The sequence below is a fragment of the Argentina silus genome (genome assembly GCF_951799395.1).
Source record: "Argentina silus genome assembly, chromosome: 11".
In the NCBI taxonomy this organism is placed as follows: Eukaryota; Metazoa; Chordata; class Actinopteri; order Argentiniformes; family Argentinidae; genus Argentina; species Argentina silus.
Genome location: NC_139665.1, coordinates 192,044 through 205,258, shown reverse-complemented (window position 1 = coordinate 205,258; position 13,215 = coordinate 192,044). Strand labels below are relative to the sequence as shown.

At 47.3% G+C, this 13,215-nt stretch overlaps 1 protein-coding gene across 1 annotated transcript in view; it reads left to right on the top strand.

Annotated features, from left to right (window-relative positions):
• LOC310812091 (brevican core protein-like) overlaps positions 1-9,536 on the top strand; it is a gene marked incomplete at its 3' end in the record, with an annotated part of 24,075 nt that extends 14,539 nt beyond the window's left edge. Inside the window, exons 6-14 of the mRNA XM_083680510.1 lie at positions 679-972; positions 2,409-3,252; positions 3,519-4,375; positions 6,852-6,959; positions 7,215-7,373; positions 7,862-7,944; positions 8,296-8,440; positions 8,995-9,177; positions 9,418-9,536. Of these exons, the coding sequence (XP_083536636.1) occupies positions 679-972; positions 2,409-3,252; positions 3,519-4,375; positions 6,852-6,959; positions 7,215-7,373; positions 7,862-7,944; positions 8,296-8,440; positions 8,995-9,177; positions 9,418-9,536 (2,792 nt within the window). The remainder of the gene's footprint in view (positions 1-678; positions 973-2,408; positions 3,253-3,518; positions 4,376-6,851; positions 6,960-7,214; positions 7,374-7,861; positions 7,945-8,295; positions 8,441-8,994; positions 9,178-9,417) is intronic.
• Positions 9,537-13,215: the final 3,679 nt, after the last annotated feature.

The following is a 13,215-nucleotide window of genomic DNA, read 5'->3' as shown; positions in this document are numbered from 1 at the left end:
GAGGGTGTTAGGGGTGAGAGGTCTGAGGAGGAGGAGGAGGAGAGGAGAGGGGGATGATAGAGGGTGTTAGGGGGTGAGAGGTCTGAGGAGGAGGAGGAGGAGAGGAGAGGGGGATGATAGAGGGTGTTAGGGGGTGGAGAGGTCTGAGGAGGAGGAGGAGGAGAGGAGAGGGGGATGATAGAGGGTGTTACGGGGTGAGAGGTCAGAGGAGGAGAGGAGAGGGGGATGATAGAGGGTGTTAGGGGGTGAGAGGTCAGAGGAGGAGGAGGAGGAGAGGAGAGGGGGATGATAGAGGGTGTTAGGGGGGGTGGAGAGGTCTGAGGAGGAGGAGGAGGAGAGGAGAGGGGGATGATAGAGGGTGTTAGGGGGTGAGAGGTCTGAGGAGGAGGAGGAGGAGAGGAGAGGGGGATGGATAGAGGGTGTAGGGTGTTAGGGGGTGGAGAGGTCTGAGGAGGAAGAGCCCAGGTGCACCCTAAAGAGTTCAAGGACTCGTCCAGCTGTCCTCACTCTCACTTTCAAGTTCTAAGTCAAAGTGTTTACTAGCAGAAGGTTCACAGACCAGAACTTCACATGACGAAGTACACAAATACTGTATACAGTATATTAAAAACTACTGTTCAGATATTGTATGGACATAAGTGATCAAGGACAATAACATGACCCTCTCTGTGTCCGCAGGGGAAGTATTCCACGACTCCGCCCCTCAGCAGCTGTCATTGCCCGAGGCGCGGGCGTTCTGTCAGGCAAAGGGGGCGGAGTTAGCGACTACAGGCCAGCTGTACTCGGCGTGGAGCGATGGTCTGGACCGCTGCAGCCCAGGCTGGCTGTCCGACGGCAGCGTGCGCTACCCCATCGTGGACCCTAGGGAGCGCTGTGGAGGGCCTCAGCCAGGGGTCAAAACCCTGTACCGCTTCAGCAACCAGACTGGCTTCCCTGAGCCGTCAACCCTCCATGACGTATACTGCTTCAGAGGTCTGAGTGTCGTACTGAACTGTGTTAGGAATTGTATCATTTCATTTGACAGTTTATCTCAGGGACAGATACAATTAAACTGTTGACACCAGGGACACAAGTGCCCTCTTAGATGCTGTTTCTTCTTCTTCTGGGAATCGCTTTTCTCTTCATAGTTGTAAAGCTGCACTCACTGAGCACTTTATTACAACACTATACTAATACTGGGTAGGGCCTCCCTTTATTAGAACACTATACTAATACTGGGTAGGGCCTCCCTTTATTAGAACACTATACTAATACTGGGTAATACTCCCTTTATTAGAACACTATACTAATACTGGGTAGGGCCTCCCTTTATTACAACACTATACTAATACTGGGTAGGGCCTCCCTTTATTACAACACTATACTAATACTGGGTAGGGCCTCCCTTTATTACAACACTATACTAATACTGGGTAGGGCCTCCCTTTATTAGAACACTATACTAATACTGGGTAATACTCCCTTTATTAGAACACTATACTAATACTGGGTAATACTCCCTTTATTACAACACTATACTAATACTGGGTAATACTCCCTTTATTACAACACTATACTAATACTGGGTAGGGCCTCCCTTTGCTCTCAAAATAGCCTCAATTCTTCGTGGCATTGATTCCACAAGATGTTGGAAACATTCCTTTGAGATTCTGGTCCATGACGACATGATTGCATCACGCACAGATTTTTCAGGTGCACTTTCAAGCTGTGAATCTCTCGTTCTACCACTTCCCAAAGGTGTTCTATTGGATTCAGATCCGGTGACTGGGGAGGCCACTGAAGAACACTGAACTCATTGTCATGTTCATGAAACTAATTTGAGACGACTTTTGCTTTGTGACACGGTGCATTATCATGCTGGAAGGAGCCATTAGAAGATGAGTAAATTGTGTCCATGAAGGGATGCACATGGCCAGCAACAATAGGCTGTGGCATTCAAGCGATGATTGATTGGTATTAATGTGCCCAAAGTGTGCCAAGACATTCCCCACACCATTACACCACCTCCACCATGAGAAGATGTACAGGTGTTCCTAATAAAGTACTCAGTGCGTGTATATCATAGTCCACAGAGACTGCCGCACCACTAAAATCAAGAGTTTTTGGAATAGAATAACAATTTTAGCTGTGATAAAACTGGCTCTCTGATTCTCCTTACCTTTTGTTTCCCTAAACCCTAACCAACTGTCAAACGATTCCTGAACACTCACCACCTAGAGTGCCAAGTGTTTTATGTGGTATTTACCTAGCAACAACACTTTGATTGGCTAGAAAATGAAGCATGATCATGTTTGTATTTTTGGTGAATAAAATCACCCTTGGCACTCTAGAATGTTGACAGTTTGACACTGAATGAGTTAACCAGGCTCTCTGATTCTCCTTACCTTTCCTTTTCCTTTTCCTCTCAGGTAATGGGAATCCCCACACTGACGCCCCCATGGACTACATGGCCACAGAACCTGAAGACATCGGACAAGACCTTATGATTCTCCTGGGGCCCGTTGAGGAGCTGCAGCTGAGCCAGGACCTGGAGCAGGTGGAGCGAGAGGCCCAGAGCGTCCTGGAGTCCCTGCCCATCTTCCAGGGGCCCCAGGCTGGGGAAGACCTCCAGGGGACTCCCCTGACCGCTACGTCCAGCACAGAGTCTCTTCTCAACCCCACAACCTCCTCACAGGAACTCCTCCAGCCCTTTGACGAGACCTCACTTCCTGTAGAGGAGGACTACAACTCCCAGCATCCCACTGTGTCACTACCCAGTGCCTCCAGTGAGCCCCTGGACTCCCTGCAGGAAGGCAACTCTTCCACTCTCGACCAGCCCGTTCTTGAAACCGGCCCAGAATTCCCAGAGCCATCCTTTGAGCCTCACAGGCATTACCAGCCGATGCCAGAGATGAACCCAGAGGAACCCGACTACCAACAGTCAGGCGGCTCCAAGCACTTTAATCCCATGCCAGACATGAACCTTGACTCGGATCAAGAAGATGCCAATTACAGCAAAGCAGGAGGAAACCAGACTCACCAGATGAACGTGCTAGGAACCACCTCCGTGACCTCTGTGATCTCCGTGACTTCTACGGAGGAACATGACCCCAAGGCTGAGAGACGACAGGAGGAGTCGGCAGTCAGAGAGCCTGAAGAGACATCTGTCTCGATTGGGTCCCTGGGAGAGGAGGGAGAGCTAGATCACTACCCAGCCTTGTCCACCCTCTCCCCCCACAGAGAGCCAACGTCCATCTGGACTCCCCTGGATGGGTCTGGAGATGTTTCTCAAGGTATTTCCTAACTAGCAGCTCTGCAGTTTATTGACCCTGTCATGTTGAATTAATGTTGTAGAAGACTAATGTGTGCTTTATCATTGTAGAGCTGTGTATAATGTGTATCTACAGTATGACTCAAGAGTGATGCCAAATATGTGTTTTTACAGAGATTTACCCACAGGGTATCGACATAGACAGCTATCCTGCCACCTCAGAATCCTCCACTTCCGTCCTCTCTTCTAATGTGTCTGCCCCTCCCAGAACCACCAGCCTTCCAGCAAATGAGTCTCAGACCGGAATTGGTAATTCCAGCGTCTCTTCAGGGCTGGATGATCCAGAAGAGCAGGGACAGGATGTGAACTCCACAGAAGCAGTTCCCTATCTAACCCCACCTCAGCCTGAAGGCAGCTTCAGACCAGACTCTGAGAGCAGTGTGGTCTCAGAGACGATGGAGCCCTTGGGGGATGTGGAGCCTCCGCAACGGGAGAAGTCTGAAGAGGAGCACCTGGACTCTGGTGAGGGCGTGGACGTGACCGAGTCCCCAGATCTGTCCACCACCACCCTGCATCTCCAGTATACTCTAACAGAGAATCAGACAACATCAGCTTCCAGCACATATGTGAATACTACAGCTTCAGTCCCTGAGGGGGAGGAGGGAAGTGGACATGAGCCAGGCACCAATGCACCAATCCTGGGAGGAGAGGTGACCGTCGTCCCCCTCGAGTTCCAGACGTCCAGCTGGGATCTGCACCGCACCACTTCTGCGCCACAAGAGTTTCGGGACGACCTTGAGTTCAGCGGCGAACCCCCCTCCGTCTCACAGTCTGGGCTCCCAGACTCCTCAGCAGAGACAGGCTCAGTGTCCCCCTCGGGTACGGATCCCACTGCTGCCACCACGTACACATCCACACGATGGGCCACTCAGACCTGGAGCCCCGCAACCACCACCTCCACGCCACGAAGTCTTACAGAGTCAGCTGAGCCAAAGAGCATGACAGCTGGCCTGCCGCCTGTGGATAATAGCCGGGTGGAGCAGGAGGTTGGCCTCACCCAGCCGCCCACCCTGCGTATCTTGCCCAATGAGAGGGCTGCCGTGGGCGGTGCCGGGAAAATGTCAGGTAACCTTCAAGCCGCCCTAACCAGCCTAACTGTCCTCCTCTTGCTGCTCAATGCGCAAATACACTAAACCCTCCTGGCCTCTCCTGCCCCAATCTGCCTCGCACCGTGTTCCGCAAACTGTCAACTTCCCTTCGCCGCCCCCCCCCCCCCCCCCCCCCGCCTCTACGTCTATCTCACTGTTTGTCTCCGCAGACCACTCACCCTCCTTACCCTCCTCGCCCCCCTCCACCCTCTTAAAGACACCCCTACTCCCCCTAAGACTTGAGCCCTGACATATGGGACAACTCCCATTTGACGTTCTTCAAAACATCTACATTTAACTGTGCATGATGGTTTTTTTCACTCGAAGATTGACTTCTGTGAAGTACTGTGTTGCTCGGACACCCAATTTCTGTGAAAGAGTTTCCATGCTTGTTTGTCTTCCCCTAACCTTTCCTGCAAGAGTGATGTCCAACTCGCATCACTGCCGTCCCTCATGTTCCAGATGTGGGTTTGATTCTGTGTGGTAGCCATGGATACCTGACAGTGCTGTGCGGTAGCCATGGATACCTGACAGTATTGCTTTCACCAGAGCCCCATATAAGTGCACCAGTCTAAGTGCAAAACCAGTATTATTTAACTGGTTATTTAACTGGCCTCTCATGTTCTCCTTGATAAGCTGTCTAGTTAAAGAAAAATGATCAACTGCAGCTATCAAGTGACTGTACTTATTCACTTGACTTGAATGTAAAACCACTAATTTTGAATGTAACATAACTGATCTTAATCATATTTTTTAGAATATTGTTGAGCCAATATTTTCTTGGTTTGGCAAAGGGACACTATTCATGTTAGACAGGTCATGTACTAAATAATCAAATGATCTTGTTTGTAATAGTGACACATCTCAAGATTACTATAACTATCCCTTAGTAGAACAGATAGTACAGCTCAGAATGTCACATTTGTACTGTAAGCACAATAATGATATACTGTAGTTACCTTAAATTATATTGTTATACATATCAGGAGTTTTGCTAAATGCAAAGTAAAAACTAAATGGTTTGTTGTCTGATGCTAGAATCAAATGACAGTAATATGCTAATGTCGCCTGAAATGATCCTAGCAGAATGACTGTGAGTTAAAACAGCAACTTACTGTACATTGTACACGATCAACAGCATGGATTCACCCTTTTATGTGTGCGTCTCTTAAATGGAATGAACACATACACGTGTAGATGAAAACATTACGAGGGAATCTCATATTAGTAGACTGAAAGGTTCATAGAAGCAACAGTGGATTTATCTTCTTGGTAAGTAATTTGACCCCTTTGGCAAATATAAGCTTTCAATCCTCCTATGTACAATGATGCAAGATTAATTCCACATAGGCTAACATGATCCCTCTACTTAATACAAGTCAACTCACAACACCTACATTCCTAAACCAGGATGTATTTGACTAAATAAGAGCTCAGCACTTCTTTGCTGAACACTATGTTGTCATGTGACTCTAACACCTTCAGCAACGACAAGATTGAGATTCAACACCGTAAGGTTTTAGCAGCCATCATCAGACGTCTGTCTCACAGTTAACCAGTGTTTTAACCGAACGTTGTTGAAACTGTGGTGTATGGTTGACCTGTTGAAAAACTTTACACATAGCTGTATAGAATGTTACATTTGCTGTCTCATTTTAGTAGAGGTGCTTTTACACAAGGACGTAACCATTAAAGGTGAAAAAGGAAATTGGCCCATTGATTTTCAGGTCTCTGCTTTTTTCTTTATTTGTTAGTGAGAAAGTTGCTCTTACCCACTGATTCAGGATCAGATACAGTACTTTCTCCTCCCCAGAGTGGGGCTTGTGGTATTAATAGTAGCAGTCTAGTAGTAGAGCCTAGTTCTGTCGTATTGAGCTTATCTGTGGTAAAGACAACTTCTGCCTTGTGCTGCACTTCAACTGGTGAAAGGTGATGTTCTCAACTCTAAGGTAATGCCTAGGCAGTGACGTCAAGGCCAACGTCCTGGGAGTCTCTCAGCATAATATGCGTCCTCTGGCACCCCCTACTGGCAATTTTGAAACATTGAGGATATGAAGGATAGCAACATATGATTGCGTGTTAGCTGTGTCCTCGCTTTGTGATGCTTTTTTTTCTAAGTAGTTTTGGCTTTTAAAATAGGGCAAAATGGCCGTGATAAATAGGTAGCGATCAAGGGATGAGATCACATGATAAAGAAGGCTGTTTTGGTCCATGTGTGGAGGTAGAGCACTGGCATTTATTACCTATTTTACATTTTGTTTGTGACAAGGATTTGCACGTAAGAAAACGTAGCATATTTACTTCAAATGTCAGTGTGGCCAGAGATGGCACCAACTCGCCAAACTACATTCTGCACCATCCTCTCACTAATATAAGACAAGAATAATAAAGTATCATTGTGAATATTGTATTTATCTCTGAGTATTGTAGAGAGGCCTGTTGCTGTGTTTCAGACGCCTGTCTGGAGGACCCGTGTGCCAACGGGGGCACCTGTGTGGAGGAGGCCAGCAGCACCAGGTGTCTCTGTCTGCCCAGCTACGGGGGAGACCTCTGTCAAATGGGTCAGTCTCTCTGTCTGTCTTTAACCCACCAACTGCCAAAGAGTTCCCCAACACTCATCACCTAGAGTGCCAAGTGTTTCATGTGGTATTTACCTAGCAACAACACTATGATTGAGCAAATGGCTCCCTCTGGTGGGTGTAGAGGAGAACCAGATGAATTGATAAATCAAACAGAATGATATAAAGCAAATCCCCCCCCCTCTCTCTTTACCCATCCATCTCTCTCTCTCTCTCCTCACTCTCTCTGTCTCTCAGACCTGGAGCAGTGTGAGGCAGGCTGGGAGAAGTTCCAGGGGTTCTGCTACAGACACTTCCCCCAGCGTCTGAGCTGGGAGGCGGCCGAGCAGCACTGCCGCCTGGGGGGGGCCCACCTGGTGTCCCTCATGACCCCCGAGGAACAGAACTTCATCAACTGTACGCTGAGATGGTGGCACTGAGACACTTCACCTGATGTGACGCACGGCTACTGTGCAGAACACGCAGTATTTATAATTGACACACGATTTGCTGTCATTCCATTTCCATGTTGCTCTCATCATTATCACCTCGCTATATCAGCAAATTGGTCAACGATAGAAGTCTGAAAAGTCTCTTTATGTGTGGTGGTGTTTTCATAGAGTCAGTCATGCTGTGGATGTAATTGGCATGACACATTTGAGGGTGTAGCATTCTAACAAGACGTTCAGGAGGTGTGCAGCAGGGGAGGCTGGTGGAGGTAGAAATCGGAGGACGGGCTCATTGTAACTCATGGAACAGAATGAGGTGTTTGATTCCATTCCTCATTCCATTCCATGCATTACAATAAGACCGTCCTCCGATTTCTACCTCCACCAGCCTCCCCTGGTGTGCAGGTAATGATACTGAGGTAAATAAACGCTGCCCTGTATCACATACCTCTTTAGCGAACTACAAAGAATACCAGTGGACCGGACTGAATGACAAGACCATAGAAGGGGACTTCCGCTGGTCCGATGGCAACCCACTGGTGAGTCCATCCTCACCCCATCAGCGGAGGCTGGGGGAGGTAGAACACCAGCCTCCCCTGAACACCCTCCCCCAGCCTCCCCTGGTGTTCTACCTCCACCAGCCTCCCCTGGTGTTCTACCTCCACCAGCCTCCCCTGACATACAGCTACACAAATACAAGAAAAAACAAGAAAATGCTGTGAAAATATCAGCTGACATAATTCATCCTCTCTCTCTCTCTCCCTCTCTCTCTCTCTCTCTCTCCCTCTCTCTCTCTCCCTCTCTCCCTCCCTCTCTCTCTCTCCCTCTCTCCCTCCCTCTCTCTCTCTCTCTCTCGCTCTCTCCCTCTCTCCCTCCCTCTCTCTCTCCAGCTGTATGAGAACTGGTACCGGGGCCAGCCCGACAGCTACTTCCTGTCCGGGGAGGACTGTGTGGTGATGGTGTGGCATGATTCCGGTCGCTGGAGCGACGTGCCCTGTAACTACCACCTGGCATACACCTGCAAGAAGGGCACCTGTGAGTAGTACAGCTTTACCCACCCTCTGTACCCCAGGGGAGGCTGGCATAGGTAGAAATTGGAGGATGGGCTTATTGTAATGCATGGAATGGAATGAGAAATGGTATGTGTGTTGACACCGTTCCTCATTCCATTCCATGCATTACAATGAGCCCCTCCTCCAATTTCTACCTCTGCCAGCCTCCCCTGCTGTGTACCACTATCTGCCACCACACACCAGTATACACTATCTGTGTGTTTATTTGATTCATTTCTATATTTCTACATTTATTTTCCCATTTATTTACCTTGGATTCAGCTGATTTATCTCACCAACTGCCAAAGAGTTCCAGAACACTCACCACCTAGAGAGCCAAATGTTCTATGTGGTGTTTACCTAGCAACAACACTTTGACAGGGTACAAAATGAAGCGTCATTATTTATGCATTTCTGGTGAATAAAGTCACTCTTGGCACTCTGGAATGTTGACAGTTTGGGCGACTTTATTCACCCTCGGCACTGAATGAGTTAAAAATACATTAGGACTTGAGGTCTTCGTAACTCCTCCCACAGCCTCGTGCGGGCCGCCCACCAAAGTTCCAAATGCATTGGCGTTCGGGAAGCTCCGCCCACGGTACGAGACGGGCGCTGTGATTCGCTACTACTGCGCCGAGGGCTTCCAACAGAGGCAGAACCCTCTGGTCACATGTCTGGCGGGCGGGAGGTGGGAGGAGCCTCAGATCCTCTGTATACCTGGTATGTACTGATTCAGGAAAACGTGTCTTTACTACGTGTACAGAACCTAGAAAATTGACATTTTCACAAATGTAGACAATGGGACAATGCTGGATATAATGAATGTAAAATGGGTGAAGTGTCCCTTTAAGCTTCATTGTTAGTTCTGACGGGTAGCAGGGTTATGGTCAAGTCCTAGTGAACGTAATTCCAGTCAGATTTGTCACAAATTGATAACTGTTTGTTGGGGTTTCCTTTCAGGGCCAGGAATCACAGCACAGAAAGACGGAGTCACAGCGCCCTCTGGTGGCCGTCAACAGATATCTGAAGAATCACAAACGACAAAGGAAACACCTCAATACTGGGACATCAAGTTTTAAATCCTACGTCCCCATAATCAAGAGCTTTCTCTCCTCACCTCTTTTCCTTAATGTCTGACCTGAAATGACAATCTGCTAGATCAGGGATGGACAACTCTGATGCTAGTGGGGACCAAATAAAGTATGTTCTCACCATGATGGGGCCACAATGCACACACACACACACACACACACACACACACACACACACACACACACACACACATACACACACACACACACACACACACACACAATTATTTTGAAATTCACAATGTAATGCAAATAACTTTTACATGGTAAGACAGAGGAGCTTGTAAAGGGCCGTAGGCCACACCCTGTCATGCGTTGTCATCTCATCTGGCCACAAGGTGGCGCAATACCCATTGAAAATGCAAATTTGGAAAGGCTACAACTCGCATCCTGTCTGAAATTTGGTACGTACTGTCTCTTTACAGGGAACAAATTAGTCTCAAGGACTTCCGTCATGATGGATTTTCCACCATTTTGAATTGTGGGAAAAACACTGAAATAACATTTCCTCTGCAACTGCTGGGCAGATCTGCATGAAAATGAATATACAACATCTATGGACCAAGGTCTGTCAACATCATTCAGTCAAGAAGCATAAACAACATGGCCGCTCTGATCCAATTACCTTTAATGAAGGTCCTATTATTTACATGCTTAGAAATCAGACATGGTGGGGTGCATCACTACCAAACTTGGCAAACATATGTCTAACACTCTCAGGACCAAACATGTGCAGTCATATTCTGATCTGTCACATGGTGGCGCTATAACAAGCACATATTGATATCTCTTGATCTGGTTGATTTAGAGTCATGTGATCTGGGACAGACGGTCAGGAGTTCACCCAACCTCTAGAACATGGTTGTGTTTGGCCACAGGGTGGTGCTATTAAGGGTTTTGGGCTTGAATGTTGTTATAGCCAATGTAATGACGCATTTTACATGGAAAGACCTTTGTCCATAGATCATGTATACCAAATTTCATGCAAAAGATGCTTCAAGTCTACTACAACATTGAAAACACAAGAGAACACATGAGCATTTTGCAGACTTTTCAAAATGACAGGAAACACTAACAACTCTATATCAGTCCCTCCAAACACATCATGGTCGTTTTTTCCAAGTATTCTGTTGGTGCCGTGTGAATCACGCGGTGGGATGCTGGGCTGTAGCTCGACCCCGGGCAACGTTGCTCGCAGCTTTTATTGTTTGTTTTGATTGGGCCACCGTCGCCCATCCCTGCGCTAGACACCTGTTAGCTATTTCAGCCTTTAGTGATTGAGAACGGAAGTTAAGGGATCCTTATAAGATAATTGGGTCTTGAGGGAATATTTTCTAGTCCAAAAACAGCCATTATAGTGAGCAAAAATACGGTCACTCACAAAACTTGCAGAAAGATTCATAAAGAGAGGCAGCAATTATTTCTGTTATCAATGTGAAAATGCTATTGTTATTTTGCGCAAACTTTTCACACTGGCATGGCTGTTTTTTGGACTGAAGATGTTGTCCCAAGCCACCTATCCCATCCCACTCCTCTCCTGACAGATCCTGCTGCACAACGGTCTTGGTCTAGGTTACTGACTGCAGTGATGGTATGTGACATCACAGAAATTAGATTTTAGAGTGACCTATCCCTTTATTTTATTTCAAGTTAGGGTTAGGGTTTCCAGGATGGTCTGGTTCTGGACAGGCCTCAGCCCCCTGACCTTGACCTTTGACCTTCAACTCAATAAGAGACACTGTACTGTGCATGGCAGCTGTCAATCATGTCTTTATCCAATCATATTTTGTCAATCCAACCCACCTGCCTGATTCATAACAACAGCTGGTCTGTGTTTAATTAGCCTACATAATGATGTCATACATAATGATGTCATCAAGTATGTGATTGAGGTGAGGAAGTTCATTGGTTTAGGATTGGGGGATAAACCCAGTGGACTCTGTGGTCCAACTTTAAAATTGTCCCTCCTCCCCCTCCCTACCCTTACATCCTTATGTCCCTATTCCTCCTCCTCCTCCTCCCTTGCGTCCCTATTCCTCCTCCTCCTCCTCCCTTACGTCCCTGTTCCTCCTCCTCCTCCTCCCTTGCGTCCCTATTCCTCCTCCTCCTCCTCCCTTACGTCCCTGTTCCTCCTCCTCCTCCTCCCTTACGTCCCTGTTCCTCCTCCTCCTCCCTTGCGTCCCTATTCCTCCTCCTCCTCCTCCCTTATGTCCCTGTTCCTCCTCCTCCTCCTCCCTTGCGTCCCTATTCCTCCTCCTCCTCCTCCCTTACGTCCCTGTTCCTCCTCCTCCTCCTCCCTTATGTCCCTGTTCCTCCTCCTCCTCCCCTTACGTCCCTGTTCCTCCTCCTCCTCCTCCCTTATATCCCTGTTCCTCCTCCTCCTCCTCCCTTACGTCCCTGTTCCTCCTCCTCCTCCTCCCTTACGTCCCTGTTCCTCCTCCTCCTCCTCCCTTACGTCCCTGTTCCTCCTCCTCCTCCTCCCTTACGTCCCTGTTCCTCCTCCTCCTCCCTTACGTCCCTGTTCCTCCTCCTCAAAGACCTGAAAGGACTAGGTAGGACAGCAGGTTGGACAGCAGGTAGGACAGCAGGGTTCAAACACCATCACATGTCAAAAACCATCACACTATGTCTCCCTCTCCTGTCACATCAGGAGCCTTTTTTATGAAATATGGTGCTAACCCCCTTTGTCCTGATACATGCATGAAGTTTTGTTTTGAAAATCATGAATAATTAAAATATGTATTTGATTTGGACATGTAGATGCAGTAGGATGATTGGCACAACAGTCCAAACTCTATTTGTAAAGTCAGTTCAAAGTGTTACATTTACATTTGACTAATGGATTATTATTATTATACATTTACATTTGACTAATGGATTATTTAATCAGAATTGACCGCAAAATATCGGTAAGTCCCACCCCCCTTAGATACTGTTGTTAGGTAATTATGGGATGTGTAATGTCAGCCAAAACCATGGATTCTACCATGATTAGAGAACTGCCACTAGAAATTGTAGGACTTTGGAAACAAAGTCATCATCTTGCACCAAGAGGTGGACAGCAGGGTCTGCAGTCTGACAACATGACAACATCAACCACAGCTGAATACCATTCCCAAAGGAAGAGGGAAACCCCATTGGTTGAGAGTAGATAGAGGGTAACAATCCCAGCCAACATGTCCATGTTTGGTCCATGTGGGTTTCTAAAGGGCTAACTCATGAGCCCACCCTGTTCTGTCCTCAGTCTCCATACAGGCCCTGTGTGTTACATCTGGGTCAAATAAAAACACCGCAATTTCCTTAAAAATTGTTTCGTTTTATTCTGTGCAACAGGATATTAAGATCCAGTAATTGTCAGACCTTTCCTGGTCCCACTGTGTAGCGTTAAGAAAATAAACATCAGCAAGTTTATTTGACTTGTTTTTCATCTATTTCTCTACCCCCACACACCCCCACACCCCACATAGTGTATTTTATATGATAGAACTAAAGCCTGTCTCATTTATAAAATATGTTAACTTAAACACAGTCATCAGTATGTGGACTCCATGGAGTCATGTGGTTCTCCTCTACCCACCAGAGGGCGCTGCTGGATAAGAAGAGGGACTGACGGTGAAAAGTTTCTCTATCCTTGAACATCATCTGTCCCTTCCGGATCCAGGCCTGA